A 22,425-nucleotide genomic window follows, 5' to 3' on the forward strand; every position below is an offset into this window, starting at 1 on the left:
TTTTTTTTATTTTTATTTATTTATTAACCAGAACTTGGTTGGAAGTTAGAGGGATGGCAGGGAAGGGAGTGCAATGTTCCTCCTGCAGGATGTTTGAGGTGAGGGATGCCGTTAGTGTCCCTGCTGATTTTACCTGCAGGAAGTGCAGCCATCTCCAACTCCTCCAAGACCGAGTTAGGGAACTGGAGCTGGAGTTGGATGAACTTCGGATCATTCGGGAGGCAGAGGGGGTCATAGATAGCAGCTACAGGGAATTAGTTACACCAAAGATTGGAGATAGATGGGTAACTGTAAGAGGGACTGGGAAGAAGCAGTCAGTGCAGGGATCCCCTGCGGTCGTTCCCCTGAGTAACAAGTATACCGCTTTGGATACTTGTGTGGGGGGGGACTTATCAGGGGTAAGCCATGGGGTACGGGCCTCTGGCACGGAGTCTGTCCCTGTTGCTCAGAAGGGAAGGGGGGAGAGGAGCAGAGCATTAGTAATTGGGGACTTGATAGTCAGGGGCACAGGTAGGAGATTTTGTGGGAGCGTGAGAGACTCACGTTTGGTATGTTGCCTCCCAGGTGCAAGGGTACGTGATGTCTTGGATCGTGTTTTCCGGGTACTTAAGGGAGAGGGGAAGCAGCCCCAAGTTGTGGTCCACATTGGCACTAACGACATAGGTAGGAAAGGGGACAAGGATGTCAGGCAGGCTTTCAGGGAGCTAGGATGGAAGCTCAGAACGAGAACAAACAGAGTTGTTATCTCTGGGTTGTTGCCCGTGCCACGTGATAATGAGATGAGGAATAGAGAGAGAGAGCATTTAAACACGTGGCTACAGGGATGGTGCAGGCGGGAGGGATTCAGATTTCTGGATAACTGGGGCTCTTTCTGGGGAAGGTGGGACCTCGACAGACAGGATGGTCTACATCTGAACCTGAGGGGCACAAATATCCTGGGGGGGGAGATTTGTTAGTGCTCTTTGGGGGGGTTTAAACTAATGCAGCAGGGGCATGGGAACCTGGATTGTAGTTTTAGGGTACGGGAGATTGAGAGTATAGAGGTCAGGAGCACAGATTTGACTTCGCAGGAGGGGGCCAGTGTTCAGGTAGGTGGTTTGAAGTGTGTCTACTTCAATGCCAGGAGTATACGAAATAAGGTAGGGGAACTGGCAGCATGGGTTGGTACCTGGGACTTCGATGTTGTGGCCATTTCGGAGACATGGATAGAGCAGAGACAGGAATGGTTGTTGCAGGTTCCGGGGTTTAGGTGTTTTAGTAAGCTCAGAGAAGGAGGCAAAAGAGGGGGAGGTGTGGCGCTGCTAATCAAGAACAGTATTACGGTGGCGGAGAGGATGCTAGATGGGGACTCTTCTTCTGACGTAGTATGGGCCTCCTAATAGTTCTAGGGATGTAGAGGAAAGGATGGCGAAGATGATTCTGGATAAGAGCGAAAGTAACAGGGTAGTTATTATGGGAGACTTTAACTTTCCAAATATTGACTGGAAAAGATATAGTTCGAGTACATTAGATGGGTCGTTTTTTGTACAATGTGTGCAGGAGGGTTTCCTGACACAATATGTTGACAGGCCAACAAGAGGCGAGACCACATTGGATTTGGTTTTGGGTAATGATCCAGGCCAGGTGTTAGATTTGGAGGTAGGTGAGCACTTTGGGGACAGTGACCACAATTCGGTGACGTTTACGTTGGTGATGGAAAGGGATAAGTATACCCCGCAGGGCAAGAGTTATAGCTGGGGGAAGGGCAATTATGATGCCATTAGATATGACTTGGGAGGGGTAGGTTGGAGAAATAGGCTGCAAGTGTTGGGCACACTGGATATGTGGAGCTTGTTCAAGGAACAGCTACTGCGTGTTCTTGATAAGTACGTACCGGTCAGGCAGGGAGGAAGGCGTCGAGCGAGGGAACCGTGGTTTACCAAAGAAGTGGAATCTCTTGTTAAGAGGAAGAAGGAGGCCTATGTGAAGATGAGGTGTGAAGTTTCAGTTGGGGCGATGGATAGTTACAAGGTAGCGAGGAATGATCTAAAGAGAGAGCTAAGACGAGCAAGGAGGGGACATGAGAAGTATTTGGCAGGTAGGATCAAGGAAAACCCAAAAGCTTTCTATAGGTATGTCAGGAATAAAAGAATGACTAGGGTAAGAGTAGGGCCAGTCAAGGACAGGGATGGGAAGTTGTGTGTGGAGTCTGAAGAGATAGGCGAGATACTAAGTGAATATTTTTCGTCAGTATTCACTCAGGAAAAAGGTGATGTTGTGGAGGAGAATGCTGAGCTCCAGGTAAATAGATTAGATGGCATTGAGGTACGTAGGGAAGAGGTGTTGGCAATTCTGGACAGGCTGAAAATAGATAAGCCCCGAGGCCTGATGGGATTTATCCTAGGATTCTCTGGGAAGCCAGGGAAGAGATTGCTGAGCCTTTGGCTTTGATTTTTATGTCATCATTGGCTACAGGAATAGTGCCAAAGGACTGGAGGATAGCAAATGTGGTCCCTTTGTTCATAAAGGGGAGCAGAGACAACCCCGGCAACTATAGACCGGTGAGCCTCACGTCTGTTGTGGGTAAAGTCTTGGAGGGGATTATAAGAGACAAGATTTATAATCATCTAGATAGGAATAATATGATCAGGGATAGTCAGCATGGCTTTGTGAAGGGTAGGTCATGCCTCACAAACCTTATTGAGTTCTTTGAGAAGGTGACTGAACAGGTAGACGAGGGTAGAGCAGTTGATGTGTTGTGTATGGATTTCAGTAAAGCGTTTGATAAGGTTCCCTACGGGAGGCTATTGCAGAAAATACGGAGGCTGGGGATTGAGGGTGATTTAGAGATGTGGATCAGAAATTGGCTAGCTGAAAGAAGACAGAGGGTGGTGGTTGATGGGAAATGTTCAGAATGGAGTTCAGTTACAAGTGGCGTACCACAAGGGTCTGTTCTGAGGCCGTTGCTGTTTGTCATTTTTATAAATGACCTAGAGGAGGGCGCAGAAGGGTGGGTGAGTAAATTTGCAGACGACACTAAAGTCGGTGGTGTTGTCGACAGTGCGGAAGGATGTTGCAGGTTACAGAGGGACATAGATAAGCTGCAGAGCTGGGCTGAGAGGTGGCAAATGGAGTTTAATGTAGAGAAGTGTGAGGTGATTCACTTTGGAAGGAATAACAGGAATGCGGAATATTTGGCTAATGGTAAAGTTCTTGGAAGCATGGATGAGCAGAGGGATCTAGGTGTCCATGTACATAGACCCCTGAAAGTTGCCACCCAGGTTGATAGGGTTGTGAAGAAGGCCTATGGTGTGTTGGCCTTTATTGGTAGAGGGATTGAGTTCCGGAGTCATGAGGTCATGTTGCAGCTGTACAAAACTCTGGTACGGCCGCATTTGGAGTATTGCGTACAGTTCTGGTCACCTCATTATAGGAAGGACGTGGAAGCTTTGGAATGGGTGCAGAGGAGATTTACCAGGATGTTGCCTGGTATGGAGGGAAAATCTTATGAGGAAAGGCTGATGGACTTGAGGTTGTTTTCATTAGAGAGAAGAAGGTGAAGCGGAGACTTAATAGAGGCATACAAAATGATCAGGGGGTTAGATAGGGTGGACAGTGAGAGCCTTCTCCCGTGGATGGAAATGGCTAGCACGAGGGGACATAGCCTTAAACTGAGGGGTAATAGATATAGGACAGAGGTCAGAGGTAGGTTCTTTACGCAAAGAGTGGTGAGGCCGTGGAATGCCCTACCTGCAACAGTAGTGAACTCGCCAACATTGAGGGCATATAAAAGTTTATTGGATAAGCATATGGATGATAATGGCATAGTGTAGGTTAGATGGCTTTTGTTTTTTGACTTCCCATGTCGGTGCAACATCGTGGGCCGAAGGGCCTGTACTGCGCTGTATCATTCTATGTTCTATGTAAAAGCGTGCCAATACAAATTTGCATTCACTTTTAAAAATCAGCAGTACACGTGGACATGCCTTCCACAAGGATTCCACAACTCTCCCTCCATTTTCCACCGACAGCTGGCAAATGATTTATCAAAATGTTCTCGCCCCGAATGTCTGGTCCAGTACGTAGACGACCTACTACTGCAGACAGACACCAAGGAAGAGCACATCGAGCTTCTGTCCGCACTCCTGGTATTACTACAAGCAATTGAATGTAAAGTTAACCCCAAAAAGACCCAGATTTTGGAAAACAAGGTGATATATTTGGGTACAATTATCACGCACGGTAAACGCGAGATCGAGCATAAAATGATTGGCTCGATTGCTAAATTGCCCCTTCCCCAGAACGTTTCAGCCCTCCGGTCGTTTTTAGGACTGGTTGGCTGCTGCCGAAACCACATTGACGGTTTTGCCAGCAAGGCAGCGCCCCTCTCAGACCTCCTAAAGAAAGGAGCCCCCTGGGAATGGCTTCCGCAGCATACGGATGCTGTGGACTCGTTGAAAAAAGCACTCATAGCAGCCCCCGCACTACAAGTTCCAGACCCGCTTTCCCCTTATGCCACAGAGGTAGCAACCACAGACCGCACCCTTTTGGCCGTGCTCCTCCAGGAATGGCACGAACAGTTAAGGCCCGTGGTTTACGCCTCCAGAGTTTTAGATGCTGTGGAGCAGGGATTTTCAGCCTGTGAGAGGCACCTGCTTGCAGTATTTTGGGCAGTTCAGTATTTTTCGTACATTACCGGACTGAACCCCATCACAATTCTCACAGAACACCCCCCCACCCAACCTTTACTGGACGGACGACTCAAGGATGGTACAGTTAGTCAGATAAGAGCAGCCAGATGGACCCTTCTTTTGCAGGGATGGGACATCTCTGTTAAAAGGACAAAGACCCACACTTTTTTAGCCGATAACCTACAGTACCCCGGAACCCCCCATGAATATGAAATTATCTCTCCACACCACAACACAGGACCCTTTATTGCTAAAGCACCCCCCAGAAAGATAGGTAGTTCAACCCAGAGCCCCAAGCACACAGACACGTGCAAACCCATTAGGATATATGTAGATGGATCTTCCACAATATTAGAAGTGAAGCGCATAACAGGATGCGGCATTTACGTCGAGGACGCGCAGGAACGCACCCTAGAAGAAATAGCAATAAAACTTCCAGACCACTTAGGCGCGCAGGCAGCAGAACATGCGGCCATCGCATACATAGTGGGACACCCAGATTCCTTCCCCAGCCCAGCAGACATATATTCGGACAGCCTCTATGTCTGCAACAGTCTTACGGAATTCCTACCCCTGTGGAAAGCAAGAGGATTTGTTTCCGCAGACGCAAAACCCCTTCCCTCAGCCCCATTACTCCGCCACATTTTAGAAAGAGCACAGAACAGGACCTTTGGAATCATCAAAGTTCGTAGTCACCATCGTTCCTCCCCCCCCCTGGAAATGTAAAAGCCGTCGCACTGGCAAAAGCAGGTTCCAGGCACGGATATTCTTGGCCAACCCCCGAAAGCGCACCAGTGAATGCAGTTCAGGTCTCGCAGACTAATATCGAGGATTTAGTGCAGGCCCAGAAGCAGGATAGCAATCTCAGGGAATTTTAAAAGGAAAATTTATGGCACCTTACAATAGGTTTAAAAATGCTCTGACCACACATGACGGTGTGGTGTTAAAAGACACCCTTTATGTGGCTCCTGAACAGGACAGGAATCAACTGATTTGTTTATTCCATGACAGTCATGGACATCAGGGAATTGATCCCACTACAGCCCACCTCAGGCAGTTCTGTTGGTGGCCGAGTTTAAAAGACGATGTAACTCACTACGTTGAGAATTGCCTTATCTGTGCCCAGAACAATCCGGACAGATATGCCAAAAAGGCTCAGCTTAGTCACACCCGACCCGTTAATGGCCTCTGGACTAACCTCCAGATTGATTTTATAGGACCATTGCCCCCTTGCAGGAATGGTTATAAATATGTACTCGTGGTGATAGACATGTTTACAAAATGGGTGGAAGCATTCCCATCCAGAACGAACACGGCAAAGACCACAGCCCAAGATTTTAACCCACCACATCTTTACGAGATGGGGACTTCCCCCGCAGCATTGAATCCGACCAAGGTTCCCATTTTACGGGACGTGTCATGAAGAACGTCCTCACGATATTTGGCATGACCCAAAAATTCCACATCGCATACCACCCCCAGTCAAGTGGTATTGTGGAGCGCATGAATCGGACCCTAAAATCAACCCTCAGAAAAATGGTCCAGTAAAACAACACCACTTGGGATTCAGTCCTCCCTTTTGCGCTGATGTTTTTGCGAAATACAGTTTCAACTTCTACAGGTTACACCCCACACACCCTCATGACCGGACGCCCCATGAAAAGCACAGAATTTTTATTAGGATTAGATTTGACCAGCCCCGAAGTGACGGCCCTCACACACGAGAAAGCAGGAGAACAATTAGTGGAGAATGTTAAAACGGCTCAGTTAGCAGCCGCAGTGAAATTGGGCACGAGAAAGAAACAGAGCAAGGCCTGTTTCGATAAGACAGTGCATGCGACTGAGTTCAGTGTAGGTCAGCAAGTCATGCTCTCCGTATACAACCCCAGCACATTCCTGTCACCCGAATATTCGGGTCCGTATTCCATTGCGGACAAAGTAAGCCCTTCCGTCTACAAAATAAAGTGTCCCAACGGAAAGACTGCGTGGTTCCATATTAACCAGCTTAAGGCATATGGAACACAGTCTAACCACGCATATCACGTCATGCTCGACGCAGCAGACCACGCCCCGCCGACAGCCAACGTAACCCTACCCTCCCCCAACACGCCCAGCCACGGACTCAACCTCGACTCCACCCCCGAACTATACACTCCGCCCCGGAACGCCCACAGACTGCAGCGACAGCGACTCGGACAATAGCCACAGCACGCCTCCCTACTATCCCCATGCAACAGGACCCACACCCAGCGAATCCAACCACGATTCGAGTGATCCCTTTATGATCACTTTCCTAAACAAACCCCAACACCGACCACTGACCTACAATGACGACCCCGATTCCGTCCCCACAACAGAACTAGACACCACCTTTTACACCGAGATAACTCATACAGACTCGTCCGGAATGACGAGAGGGATCGCAAATCACACCATGCAGTCCTATCCCCCCTGATACACTCGAGAGTTTGGCATCCGGGAGAAGGCGACGACTTTGAGTCTGACTCCCAAAAAGAGAACCCCTTTGCGACCCTGTTCGCAACCGATAACTGAGGTGTCCAGATGATGTTTTAAAAAGGAACCGCTTGGGAGAAAACGGTGTCCTTTCTGATGGAACCTGCAGCATATTTTATGTTGTTTGTAGTTGTCTAGCCTCAAAATAAGGGGAAGTAGATTTAGGACTGAGTTTAGGAGGAACTTCTTCACCCAAAGGGTTGTGAATCTATGGAATTCCTTGCCCAGTGAAGCAGTAGAGGCTGCTTCATTAAATGTTTTTAAGATAAAGATAGATAGTTTTTTGAAGAATAAAGGGATTAAGGGTTATGGTGTTCGGGCCAGAAAGTGGAGCTGAGTCCACAAAAGATCAGCCATGATCTCATTGAATGGTGGAGCAGGCTCGAGGGGCCAGATGGCCTACTCCTGCTCCTAGTTCTTATGTATTGTTAAATGTTGTACGTAAGATCGGAAATGTTTTACCCACAGCCCCACGCCTTATTTTTTGGCCGAAATCTCTGAGAGCTTGCCAGACCCCCGTTCATAACTGCCCTTCTGGTTCGAAGGAAGAACCAATACGGCAACCCCCCACGATGACTACATTTCTTGCCCGTTCATGTCGGTTGCTCAGGCAGTGGAGAAACGGCATTGGGACCCGCCCTGCCTGGGAACCCCCCTCTGGTCAGCTATGCTCGGGTAGAGCACACACGGCATTGGTCGCCGTCCTACCCGGGGACTCCATCCAAATCTTACCCGTCGCGGCCCATACGCACCTCATTTTGGCAATTTTTGTTCAAAAAGTTTTGTTGTTGTTTTCAGGTAACCCTTAGGTTGCCAACCCTCTGCTTTTTACATCCTCAAACATTTGGATGGTAAATTGCACAGCCTGCGAGACGGCTCGCACTGTTTCAGTATTTGTAAGTGTGTCTTGTCCTGATATTCGGTTTAAAAAAAAAATGAGGGTTTCACACATAGTGACCAATTATAAAGGGAGTAATTGGCACTAAAGGACAGACCGGCTATCATACGGGATATTAAACCAAGATAGCAACAGGCACTATGCTTGATCCCACAGAACCCCAGAAGCTCCAGAGAAGAGAAGAGAAAAGAGAGAAGAAGAACCATGAGGACATCCTCTGTGTTGCTCATCACCATAATGGACATTTGGTTGCGCGCGAACGCGAACCCCCTGACCTCAAACCCCCCAGCCGTTAATGATTCACTTTCCCACAGTACCCAGAGCCCAGTCACAAGCGACGCCACACCATCTTGGTGTGACAGGTTTATAACCTGGTACTCCCTGTCCTACTTGATAGAATCCCTACTAGTATTGGCGATACTCTGCTGCATCGTGCAGTCTGAGAAAATGGAGAAGGAGAGCCTACCGCGCTCGCACCCCGGTTTTTGGATAAGATCCCCTATTTTCAGATATGACCAGACCCCTGACCCCCGCGATCTATAATAAAGATTTGTTTGCGTTCTTTTTGTGAATAAAGAAATGTGTTTCATGAGCGATTGCACAATCCTGAGCTTGACTGCCAAGCCAGGAAAATGTGAATAATGCTGCTATGATTTGGGTTGTATTGTTTAGGAAGTTAGTATGAGTGAGTGTAGTTTACTAAGGACAGTTAGAGGTACCGTTTTTATTATTTTGTAATGCATGTCCCTGTTTCACATAGTGCCACTTAGAATTGTCAGTTAAAATTTTCTTGCATAGTTATGGTCAGTGTAGAGGCCATAGAAGAGTGCTCGCCGGGTCAGGGAATGAAGAATAATGCAGTTATGTGATCCTTCACGCTAGGATCACAAGGAGGGAGTGTAGCCGCCTGGGTTGGCCAATTCTCGACGTAAATTTGGAGAACAGCAAAGGCTGAAGGGAAATTCAGCCAACACAGGCAGAAACTAGCAGGTGCAAGTTACTGTGTATTAAACTCTGCAAAAGCCCAGACAGCATCGATACCAGCAACCATCTGCACAATAATGTAGCGGCCATCTACATACTAATGAGCGATCCCCGGGAACAATCGAAACATTTAAGGTAAACAAAGCCAAGCCACACTCCTCGGCGCCAGCAGGAACCAACACAAAAGAGGTTAACGGACACCTAAGACCGCCCATCAATCAGGGAACCGCTCCAGTATTGGAGAAATCGAACCAAGCAATTGGAACAAAGTCCAATCACTTGAAACCAGGTACGGGGTCCCCCCCGAAAGGCGGGAAGCCCCTGAGGACTATAAAGTAAAGCCCCAAGTTCAAATCGTCCTTCTTGACAGGGTCACTCAGCAACGCGAACCAACCCTTGACAGTGACCTGTCCAGCTGCCGCCAAAGAACGTAAGTCTCAAGTCAACGCTCGCTACGAGATAGGCGCTCCCTAGCTACCAGTCCATACCAGCTTTCGAATCCCGCAGACTCAGAACCCGAAAGAAAGGCCATTTGTTCCCCTGACCTGGTGGGCCAGTCCGAAGCTAAGTATTGGCCTGTTAGTGATAGAAATAGCTTAGAAAGTAGAGTTTATGCATGAGTAGATTTGACTGTAAATAAATGTGCTTTGATTTGAATCTTACTAATTGGTGTACTGAGTTATTGATCATTACTTGAACTTGGACCTCGTGGCGGTATCATAAAGATACCTGGCGACTCTAGAGCAAAGGTTATAAAACAGAGCCAATTGAACCAACCAAAAGTTAGCAACAGACTGTACTCGTTGGAATTTAGAAGGATGCAGGGGGATCTTATAGAAACATAAAATTATGAAGGGAATAGATAGGATAGATGTGGGCAGGTTGTTTCCACTGGGGGGGTGAAAGCAGAACTAGGGGGCATAGCCTCAAAATACGAGGAAGTAGATTTAGGACTGAGTTTAGGAGGAACTTCTTCACCCAAAGGGTTGTGAATCTATGGAATTCCTTGCCCAGTGAAGCAGTAGAGGCTCCTTCAATGTTTTTAAGATAAAGATAGATAGTTTTTTGAAGAATAAAGGGATTAAGGGTTATGGTGTTCGGGCCGGAAAGTGGAGCTGAGTCCACAAAAGATCAGCCGTGATCTCATTGAATGGTGGAGCAGGCTCGAGGGGCCAGATGGCTTACACCTGCTCCTAGTTCTTATGTAGGAGGAATTTCTTCAGCCAGAGGGTGGTGAATCTATGGAACTCTTTGCCGCAGAAGGCTGTGGAGGCCAAATCATTTGAGTGTCTTTAAGACCGAGATAGAGAGGTTCTTGATTAATAAGGGGATCAGGGGTTATGGGGAGAAGGCAGGAGGATGGGAATGAGAAAAATATCAGGCATGATTAATGGCGGAACAGACTCGATGGGCTGAGTGGCCTAATTCAAATAATAATAATTAATAATATTTATTGTCACAAATAGGCTTACATTAACACTGCAATGAAGTTACTGTGAAAATCCCCTAGTCTCATTCCAGCGCCTGTTCGGGTACACAGAGGAAGAATTCAGAGTGTCCAAATTTCCTAACAGCACATGTTTCGGGACTTGTGGGAGGAAACCGGAGCCCCAGAGAAAACCCACGCAGACACAGGGCGAACATGCAAACTCTACATAGCCAGTGACCCAAGCCGTGTATCGAACCTGCACCCTGGAGCTGTGAAGCAACAGAGCCAACCACTGCTCCCATGCTGCCTTCTGCTCCTATGTCTTATGATCTTATGGTCTAATTATGCAATATCTGAATTAAATTCAGTCCATGATTTTTCTATCGAAAGCCTCCTGTAAAACATAGGGATACTTTAGTAATATCAAAATTATTTGGTGACTCGCACCAGCTGTTGTGGGAGCAAAAACAGAAAACAAGTAAATGTTTTCATTTTATGGGATAACAAACTGAAGGCTGGTCATAATAGTGTATGACTGGATGCAGAAAGATTTGCCAGGTGGTGAACCTGCTATTTTTTTCACCATTTATAACTCCGGATAATTGCAACATTCTACAGTCACGCTAGCTGCAGTAGATCGTACTTGAAAGTTAGTGGGACCTGTAACTCCGTTGATTAAAGATCAGTTAGCCTTTAAAGGAGAGCGCCCAATAACAGAAAATTTTCTGCCTCTTTTCATGTAAATGGTAAACAACAGTGGTCTTCTGATCCTTTTGGAACACCACCTTTCCACGGGGGCACAGTGATTAGCACTGCTGCCTCACAGCTCCAGAGACCTGGGTTCAACTCCTGACCTCGGTGACTGTGTGAAGTCTGCACATTCTCCACATGTCTGCGTGGGTTTCCTCCGGGTGCTCCGGTTTCCTCCCACTGTCGAAAGATGTGCAGGTTAGGTGGATTGGCCATGATAAATTGCCCCTTATTGTACAAAGGATTATGGGGTTAGGGTGGAGGTATGAGCTTAAGTGGGGTGCTCTTTCCAAGGGCCAGTGCAGACTCAATGGGCTGAATGGCCTCCTGCACTGTAAATCCTATGATTCATAGAGTTCTAGATTGGTTACAACACCTTCAACCTGTTGAAGGTGATCTTACTGTCCCTGTTGGAGTAGCATAGCTTGTCCAGCTGCTCTGCCCTGTTCCCGCAGCCCTTCAGATCTTTTCTCTTTCGGCACTTATCCAATTTCCTTTTAAAAACCATGAATGAATCCGCCTCCATCACACTTTGAGGTCATGCATTCCAGATCCCAAACACTCGCTGTGGTTCACCTTTGGTTCTTTGGCCAGTCACCTTAAATCGATGTCCTCTGGCTCATGACCTTTCAGCCTACCTATATTGACCAGATGTGCAGTTGTAATTTTAAATGTTGAAGCTTCAATGTACTCTCGTACATGATTAAATAATTTGTTACTTAGTTCTGGGGCTCAAATGATTGGCATTCAAACACCATAACCATTTTCCTTTGTGCTTGTAATGACTCCGACCAGTGGAATGTTTACCCCCCAATTCCTATAGCCTTCAATTTTGTTAAGGCTCCTTGATGCCACACTCTGTCAAATGCTGGCTTGATGTGACAGGCAGCCACTCTCTCTTCACCGTTGGAATTCAGACCATTGTGTATTTTAGGCACAATTCAGATACAGTGTTTGTATTGCTTTGTATTAGAAATACCTTTTTAAAAACATTCCAAGGATTGTGAGACCATGGAAGAAACAGGATGAGGTTCTGTCATTTTGGAGCCCTAATACAAAAGTTTGTGATTATCTTTGGCCTCAAACCTGAAACAATTGTTCCAAATTAATAGATTTTTGATGATTACAATGGCTCTATCATGGAAATAGGAAACCAGGAAACATTGATATCTTTCTGCAGAGCACGAGGAATGGTATAAACAACACTTGCGTGTCAGGACATTTGCCTTCCTCTGATGCCTTGACATGTGCCTCAGATTAAGTTCTTGCTGCATTCTTGTTGACTCTTCCCCAGTACAATTTGGCAGCTCCATTTGCAACACACTCAAAACACAGAATTGTAACTTTTTGTTGAATGGAATGATGATAACAATGTGTAAAAGATGCAGTTTATTTTGATTCTGTTTGTTTTCTTTGTAGACCATGCTTCAGAGGTACAAGTAACAATGATGTTGACAGAGAGCTGCAAACTGCGTGGACTCCATCACAGGTACATTCCCAGACACTAGAATAGGTGAATGCAAAAACTGCATTTTGTTAGTTTCTGATGGCATTTGAACAAAGAACAAAGAAAAATTACAGCACAGGAGCAGGCCCTTCGGCCCTCCAAGCCTGCACCGATCCAGATCCTCTATCTAAAACTGTCGCCTATTTTCTAAGGATCTGTATCCCTCTGCTCCCTGCCCATTCATGTATCTGTTTAGATACATCTTAAATGATGCCATCGTTCCCGCCTCTATCACCTCCGCCGGCAATGCGTTCCAGGCACCCACCACCCTCTACGTAAAGAAATTTCTATGCATATCTCCCTTAAACTTTTCCCCTCTCACCTTGAACTCGTGACCCCTATTAATTGAGTCCCCCACTATGGGAAAAAGTTTCTTGCTATCCATTGTGTCTATACCTCTCATGATGGGGCAGCACGGTAGCCTTGTGGATAGCACAATTGCTTCACAGCTCCAGGGTCCCAGGTTCGATTCCGGCTTGGGTCACTGTCTGTGCGGAGTCTGTACATCCTCCCCGTGTGTGCGTGGGTTTCCTCCGGGTGCTCCGGTTTCCTCCCACAGTCCAAATATGTGCAGGTTAGGTGGATTGGCCATGAAAAATTGTGTCCAAAATTGCCCTTAGTTTTGGGTGGGGTTACTGGGTTATGGGGATAGGGTGGCAGTGTTGACCTTGGGTAGGGTGCTCTTTCCAAGAGCCGGTGCAGACTCGATGGGCTGAATGGCCTCCTTCTGCACTGTAAATTCTATGAAATCTATGATTTTGTAAACCTCAATGAGGTCCCCCCTCAACCTCCGTCTTTCTAATGAAAATAATCCTAATCTACTCAACCTCTCTTCATAGCTAGCGCTCTCCATACCAGGCAACATCCTGGTGAACCTCCTCTGCACCTTCTCCAAAGCATCCACATCCTTTTGGTAATGTGGCGACCAGAACTGTACGCAGTATTCCAAATGTGGCCGAACTAAAGTCTTATACAACTGTAACATGACCTGCCAACTCTTGAGAGAGTCTAATGGGCTTTATTGATCAAATCTGATATGTATTGATGAAATATTTCTCTTTTCATAATCTGGGAAGGTATTAAATATTTTTGTTCCATCCGCAAGCTACACTTTATTTTTGCTTGTAGCTTTCTTTACAGCAGCTTAGTATTCTCAGCAGCACTGGTTTTTACCATCTACCACCACGCTCTGTCTTCTATGTGATAGCCAGTTACTGATCCAATCGGCCAAATTTCCCTCTATGCCATGCCTCCTTACTTTCTGCATGAGCCGACCATGGGGCACCTTATCAAAGGCCATTCTAAAATCCATGTATACGACATCAACTGCTCTACCTTCATCTATGTACTTAGTTACCTCCTCAAAGAATACAATCAAACTTGTGAGGCAAGACTTAACCCTCACAAATCCGTAGATTAAGCTGTATCTTTCCAAATGATCAAAAATCCTATCCCTCAGGACCCTTTCCAATAATTTACCTATGACCAAAGTGAGACTAACCGGCCTATAATTCCCAGGGTTATACCTGTTCCCTTTCTTGAACAAGGGGACAACATTCGCCTCTCCCCAGTCTTCTGGCACTATTCCTGGAGACAGTGAGGACATAAAGATCAAAGCCAAAGGCTCTGCAATCTCATTCCTCACTTCCCAAAGAATCCTAGGATATATCCCATCAGGCCCAGGGGACTTTTCTATCCTCAGGCTTCTCAAAATTTCTAACACATCTTCCTTCCGAATACCTACCTCCTCCAGCCTACCAGCCTGTATCGCACTATCCTCCTCAACAACATGGCCCCTCTCCTTTGTGAACACTGATGAAAAGTATTCATTTTAGGGCCTCTCCTATATCTTCAGACTCCATGCACACGTTCCCACTACTGTCCTTGACCGGCCCTAACTTCACCTTGGTCATTCTTTTATTCCTACATGTGTAAAAACCCTTGGGGTTTTCCTTGATCCTACCCGCCAAGGGCTTCTCATGCCCCCTCCTTGCTCTCCTAAGCACTTTCTTGAGCTCCTTCCTAGCTATCATGTATCCCTCAAGTGCCCTAACTGAACCTTGTTTTCTCATCCTTTCATAAACCCCCTTCTTCCTCTTGACAAGACATTCAATCTTTTTTATAAACCATGGTTCCCTCACTCGACCATTTCCTCCTTGCCTGACAGGAACATACATATCAAGGATACGCAGTATTTGTTCCTTGAACAAACTCCACATCTCAATTGTGCCTATCCTGACAGTTCCTGTTTCCATCTTATGCTCCCCAATTCTTGCCTAATCGCATCGTAATTACCCTTCCCCCAGTTATAAACCTTGCCCTGCCGTATGTTCCTATCCCTCTCCATTCCTATAGTGAAAGTCACCGAATTGTGGTCACTATCTCCAAAGTGCTCTCCCACAGCCAAATCTAACACTTAGCCCGGTTCATTACCCAGTACCAAATCCAATGTGGCCCCACCTCTTGTCGGTCTACCCACATATTGTGTGAGGAAACCCTCCTGCACACACAGGATAAAAACAGCCCCATCCAAACTATTCGAATTATAGTGGTTCCAGTCAATATTTGGAAAGTTAAAGTCACCCATGACAACTACCCTGTGACTACCTCACCTCTCCAAAATCTGCATTGCAACCTTTTCCTCCACACCTCTGTTACTGTGTGGGGGCCTATAGAAACTCCGAACAAAGTTCTTTCCTATTTGTAACTTCAGCCCACACGACCTCAGTAGACAGATCCTCCTCAAACTGCCTTTCTGCAGCCATTATACTATCCTTGATTCACAATACTACTCCTCCACCTCTTTTACCACCTTCCCTAATCTTACTGAAACATCTGAACCCCCAACAACCATTCCTGCCCCTGTTCTATCCATGTCTCCGTAATGGCCACAACATCGTAGTCCCAGGTACCAATCCATGCTTCAAGCTCACCAACCTTATTCCTGATGCTCCTCGCATTGAAGTAGACACACTTCAAACCACCTTCATGCCTGCAGGTCCACTCTTGTGACCTTGGTACCTTCCTCGGTACTGCACTACCCTCAACTTCCTGAACTCCAGCAACGCTATCTGCTGGACTACAAATCAGTTTCCCATCCCCCTGCCAAATTAGTTTAAACCCCCCCCTGAAGAGCTGTAGCAAATTTCCCTCCCAGGATATTGGCGCCCCTCTGGTTCAGGTGTAACCCGTCCTGTTGTACAGGTTTGTACAGGTTCTATCTTCCCCAGAATGTGCTCCAATTATCCAAGTAACTGAAACCCTCCCTCCTACACCTTCACTGTAGCCACGTGTTTAACTACACTCTCTCCCTGTTCCTCACCTCACTAGCACGTGGCACTGGCAGCAAACCAGAGGTGACAACACGGTCTGTCCTGGCTCTCAGCTTCCACCCTGAATTCCTGCTTTCCATCCCCGTCCCTTTTCCTACCTATGTCGTTGGTACCGATGTGCACCACGACTTGTGGCTGTTCCCCCCCCCCCTTAAGGATCCTGAAAACACGATCAGAGACGTCACAGACCTTGGCACCCAGGAGGCAACACACCAACCGTGAGTCTCTATCGTTGCCACAGTACCGCTTATCTGTACCTCTAACTATAGAGTCTCCAATAACTAATGCTCTCCTGCTCTACCCCCTTCCCTCCTGAGCCACAGGGACAGACTCAGTGCCAGAGACCTGGTCACCGTGGCTTACCTCTGGTAGGTCCCCACCCCCCCCAACAGTATCCAAAACGGTATACCTGTTATTGAGGGGAACAACTGCAGGGGATCCCTGCACTGACTGCTTCTTCCCCCTCTTAAACGTCACCCAGCTACCTTCATTCTAAGGAGTAACTGCATCTCTGTAGCTACTATCTATAACCGACTCTGCCTCCCGAATGAGCCTCAGTTCATCCAGCTCCAGTTCCCTAACACGGTCTTTGAGGAGCTGGAGATGGCTGCGCTTCCCGCAGGTTAATTCAGCGGGGCCACTGACGGTGTCCCTCACCTCGAACATCCTGCAGGAGGAGCATTGCACTGCCCGCTCTGCCATCCCTTCCATTTATCCACTTGAAAATTACAGAGTGCATTAGAATTCGTAACATCCCTACAGTGCAGAAAGGGGCTCATCGAGTCTGCACTGTGTTCGGATCTTGGACCAGCCACAAACATTTGTTAGATACCGGACAGGAAGCCCAATCGTTTCGTTAATTTGTAAAAAAAACTGTCAGGAAAGGATACTTCGCTCCAGGAGTGATTCCATTCACAAATAGGGATATAGTATATTCAAACAAACTATTATTAATAGAGTATTAAACTACCTTAACATCACAGAAATATAGCGTATAATTACCAGTTAAACAATGTTTAACACTAAAAGAAAACAATTTAACTTCTAACAGATACCTTCTCTATCTCCAACCAAGCCAAACACATCACAGATCAAAATCCCCATATAAGTAAAGTTAGCAAACACGGAATTACTTGCTGCCTCTGGATAAAGAAGATTTTAAGTAGACTGCTTGAAGAGATAAAGAGACCCTTTAAGTAAACAACGTGCAGTATCATGTCTGTCAGATTAATGCTGAACCTGACAACCTGCTATAAAAGCTGTTCGGCTCACAGCTTCTAGAAAATTAAACTAAAACCCTTCATGGTACAGACCTGGCTCCTCCAATGACTCACAAAGAACAATACAGCACAGGAACAGACCCTTTGGCCCTCCAAGCCTGTACCGCTCATGATACCAACCTTGGCCAAAACCCTCAGCACTTCCTTGTGCTCTATCCCTCTATAGCCATCCCATCCATGTTTTTGTCAAAATGCCTTTTGAATGCGTTAATGTTTCTGCTTCCACAAGCTCCCCTGGCAACGAGTTCCAGGTACTCGCCACCCTCTGTGTTAAAAAAAAACCCGCCTTGCACAACTCCTCTAAATTTTGCCCCATGGACCTTAAACCTATGCCCTCAGGTGACTGACCCCTCCACCCTGTGAAAGAGTGTCTGCCCATCCAATCTATCCATGCCCCTCATAATCTTGTAGACCTCGTATCAGGTCACTCCTCAGTCTCGGTCATTCTAATGAAAACAGTCGGAGTCTATTCAGCCTCTCCATATAGTTAACACGCTCCAGACCAAGCAACATCCTGGTAAACCTTCCCTGTACCCTTTCCAAAGCCTCCACATCCTTCTGATATGTGTGTTGACCAGAATTGTGCACAATATTCCAAGTGCGGCTTTACCAAGGTTCTATACACCTGCAGCATGACTTGGTCAGTTTTTATACTCGATGACCCGTCCAATGAAGGCAAGCATTCCGTATGCCTTCTTGACTACATTGCCACTTGTGTTGCCACTTTCAAGATCTGTGGGCCTGCACGTCGAAATCTCTCTGACTTTCTATATTTCTAAGACTTTTGCTATTTACGGTATATTTCCCCTCCATGTTAGACCTGCCAAAGTGCATTACTTCACGTTTGTCTGGATTAAAATCTATTTGCCATTTCTTTGCCAAAGTCTCCAACTTTATGTCCTGCTGTGTCCTCTGACAGTCCTCAACAGTGTCTGCCACTTCACCAACCTTGGTGTCATCCGCAAACTTAGTAATCAGACCAGCTTCATTTTCTTCCAAATCGTTTATGTATACTACAAACAACAGAGGCCCCAGCATAGATCCCTGTGGAACACCATTAGTCACAACCTGCCATTCAGAAAACATAGAACATAGAACGATACAGCGCAGTACAGGCCCTTCGGCCCATGATGTTGCACCGAAACAAAAGCCATCTAACCTACACTATGCCATTATCATCCATATGCTTATCCAATAAACTTTTAAATGCCCTCAATGTTGGCGAGTTCACTACTGTTGCCGGTAGGGCATTCCACGGCCTCACTACTCTTTGCGTAAAGAACCGACCTCTGACCTCTGTCCTATATCTATTACCCCTCGTGCCAGCCATTTCCATCCGCGGGAGAAGGCTCTCACTGTCCACCCCATCTAACCCCCTGATCATTTTGTATGCCTCTATTAAGTCTCCTCTTAACCTTCTTCTCTCAAACGAAAACAACCTCAAGTCCATCAGCCTTTCCTCATAAGATTTTCCCTCCATACCAGGCAACATCATGGTAAATCTCCTCTGCACCCGCTCCAAAGCCTCCACGTCCTTCCTATAATGCAGCGACCAGAACTGTACGCAATACTCCAAATGCGGCCGTACAACATGACCTCCCGACTCAGGAACTCAATCCCTCTACCAATAAAGGCCAACACTCCATAGGCCTTCTTCACAATCCTATCAACCTGGGTGGCAACTTTCAGGGATCTATGTACATGGACACCTAGATCCCTCTGCTCATCCACACTTCCAAGAACTTTACCATTAGCCAAATATTCCGCATTCCTGTTATTCCTTCCAAAGTGAATCACCTCACACTTCTTTACATTAAACTCCATTTGCCACCTCTCAGCCCAGCTCTGCAGCTTATCTATGTCCCTCTGTAACCTGCTACATCCTTCCTCACTGTCGACAACACCACCGACTTTAGTGTCGTCTGCAAATTTACTCACCCACCCTTCTGCGCCTTCCTCTAGGTCATTGATAAAAATGACAAACAGCAACGGCCCCAGAACAGATCCTTGTGGTACGCCACTTGTAACTGAACTCCATTCTGAACATTTCCCATCAACCACCACCCTCTGTCTTCTTTCAGCTAGCCAATTTCTGATCCACATCTCTAAATCACCCTCAATCCCCAGCCTCCGTATTTTCTGCAATAGCCTACCGTGGGGAACCTTGTCAAACGCTTTACTGAAATCCATATACACCACATCAATTGCTCTACCCTCGTCTACCTGTTCAGTCACCTTCTCAAAGAACTCGATAAGGTTTGTGAGGCATGACCTACCCTTTACAAAGCCATGCTGACGATCCCTGATCATATTATTCCTATCTAGATGATTATAAATCTTGTCTCTTATAATCCCCTCCAAGACTTTACCCACTACAGACGTGAGGCTCACCGGTCTATAGTTGCCGGGGTTGTCTCTGCTCCCCTTTTTGAACAAAGGGACCACATTTGCTATCCTCCAGTCCTCTGGCACTATTCCTGTAGCCAATGATGACATAAAAATCAAAGCCAAAGGTCCAGCAATCTCTTCCCTGGCCTCCCAGAGAATCCTAGGATAAATCCCATCAGGCCCCGCGGACTTATCTATTTTCAGCCTGTCCAGAATTGCCAACACCTCTTCCCTACGTACCTCAATGCCATCTATTCTAATCGCCTGGGTCTCAGCATTCTCCTCCACAACATTATCTTTTTCCTGAGTGAATACTGACGAAAAATATTCATTTAGTATCTCTCCTATCTCTTCAGACTCCACACACAATTTCCCATCCCTGTCCTTGACTGGTCCTACTCTTACCCTAGTCATTCGCTTATTCCTGACATACCTATAGAAAGCTTTTGGGTTTTCCTTGATCCTACCTGCCAAATACTTCTCATGTCCCCTCCTTGCTCGTCTTAGCTCTCTCTTTCGATCATTCCTCGCTACCTTGTAACTATCCATCGCCCCAACTGAAACTTCACACCTCATCTTCACATAGGCCTCCTTCTTCCTCTTAACAAGAGATTCCACTTCTTTGGTAAACCACGGTTCCCTCGCTCTAAGCCTTCCTCCCTGCCTGACCGGTACGTACTTATCGAGAACACGCAGTAGCTGATCTTTGAACAAGCTTCACATATCCAGTGTGCCCAACACTTGCAGTCTACTTCTCCAACCTATTCCCCCCCCCAAGTCACGTCTAATGGCATCATAATTGCCCTTCCCCCAGCTATAACTCTTGCCCTGCGGTGTATACTTATCCCTTTCCATCACTAGCGAAAACGTCACCGAATTGTGGTCACTGTCCCCAAAGTGCTCTCCTACCTCCAAATCCAACACCTGGCCAGGTTCATTACCCAAAACCAAATCCAACGTGGCCTCGCCTCTTGTTGGCCTGTCAACATATTGTGTCAGGAAACCCTCCTGCACACACTGTACAAAAAACGACCCATCTAATGTAGTCGAACTATATCTTTTCCAGTCAATATTTGGAAAGTTAAAGTCTCCCATAATAACTACCCTGTTACTTTCGCTCTTATCCAGGATCATCCTCGCCATCCTTTCCTCTACATCCCTAGAACTATTTGGAGGCCTATAGAAAACTCCCAACAGGGTGACCTCTCCTTTCCTGTTTTTAACCTCAGCCCATACTACCTCGGAAGATGAGTCCCCATCTAGCATCCTCTCCGCCACCGTAATACTGCTCTTGACTAGCAGTGCCACACCTCCCCCTCTTTTGCCTCCTTCTCTGAGCTTACTAAAACACCTAAACCCCAGAACCTACAACATCCATTCCTGTCCCTGCTCTATTCTATCCATGTCTCCGAAATGGCCACAACATCGAAGTCCCAGGTACCAACCCATGCTGCCAGTTCCCCTACCTTATTTCGTATACTCCTGGCATTGAAGTAGACACACTTCAAACCACCTATCTGCACACTGGCCCCCTCCTGCGACGTCAAATGTGTGCTCCTGACCTCTATACTCTCATTCTCCCATACCCTAAAACTACAATCCAGGTTCCCATGCCCCTGCTGCATTAGTTTAAACCCCCCCCCCCCCTAGAGAGCACTAACAAATCTCCCCCCCCCAGGATATTTGTGCCCTTCAGGTTCAGATATAGACCATCCTGTCTGTAGAGGTCCCACCTTCCCCAGAAAGAGCCCCAGTTATCCAGAAATCTGAATCCCTCCCGCCTGCACCATCCCTGTAGCCACGTGTTTAATTGCTCTCTCTCCCTATTCCTCATCTCATTATCACGTGGCACGGGCAACAACCCAGAGATAACAACTCTGTTTGTTCTAGTTCTGAGCTTCTATCCTAGATCCCTGAAAGCCTGCCTGACATCCTTGTCCCCTTTCCTACCTATGTCGTTAGTGCCAATGTGGACCACGACTCGGGGCTGCTCCCCCTCCCCTTAAGGACCCAGAACACACGATCCGAGACATCACGTACCCTTGCACCTGGGAGGCAACATACCAAACACGAGTCTCTCACACTCCCACAAAATCTCCTATCTGTGCCCCTGACTATCGAGTCCCCAATTACTAATGCTCTGCTCCTCTCCCCCCTTCCCTTCTGAGCAACAGGGCCAGACTCCGTGCCAGAGGCACCATCCCCTACTGCTACCCTCTGCTTTTTGTGACCGAGCCAGTTTTGTATTCATCATCTTGCCACCTCGTCTCTGGTCCCGTGAGACTTCACCTTTTGTATCAGTCTGCCATAAGGCACCTTGTCAAAGGTGTTACTGAAGTCCATGTAAACAACATCCACCGCCCTCACCTCATCAATCATCTTTGCCACCTCCTCAAAAGACTCGAGTTAGTGAGGCACGACCTCCCCTTCACAAAACCATCGCTTATGAGTCCATTTGTTTCAAAATAGGTACAAATCCTGTCCCTAAGAATTCTCTGCAATAATTTACCTACTACCGCGGTACGTGAGGCTCACCGGCCTATACTTTCTCGGATTATCCCTGCCACCTTTCGTAAACAACGGTACCGCATTAGTTATTCTCCAGTCCTCTGGGATCTCACCTATAACCAATGAGGATACAAAGATGTCAGTCAAGGCCCCAGCAATTTCTAC

At 46.9% G+C, this 22,425-nt stretch overlaps 1 protein-coding gene across 2 annotated transcripts in view; it reads left to right on the forward strand.

Annotated features, from left to right (window-relative positions):
- Positions 1-22,425, forward strand: part of ryk (receptor like tyrosine kinase) — a 492,414-nt gene that overhangs the window by 279,061 nt on the left and 190,928 nt on the right. For both annotated transcript variants that reach the window (XM_072474977.1, XM_072474976.1), the window contains one exon: positions 12,665-12,734. In XM_072474977.1, the coding sequence (XP_072331078.1) occupies positions 12,665-12,734 (70 nt within the window). The remainder of the gene's footprint in view (positions 1-12,664; positions 12,735-22,425) is intronic.

This window comes from Scyliorhinus torazame, chromosome 14 (genome assembly GCF_047496885.1).
Source record: "Scyliorhinus torazame isolate Kashiwa2021f chromosome 14, sScyTor2.1, whole genome shotgun sequence".
In the NCBI taxonomy this organism is placed as follows: domain Eukaryota; kingdom Metazoa; phylum Chordata; class Chondrichthyes; order Carcharhiniformes; family Scyliorhinidae; genus Scyliorhinus; species Scyliorhinus torazame.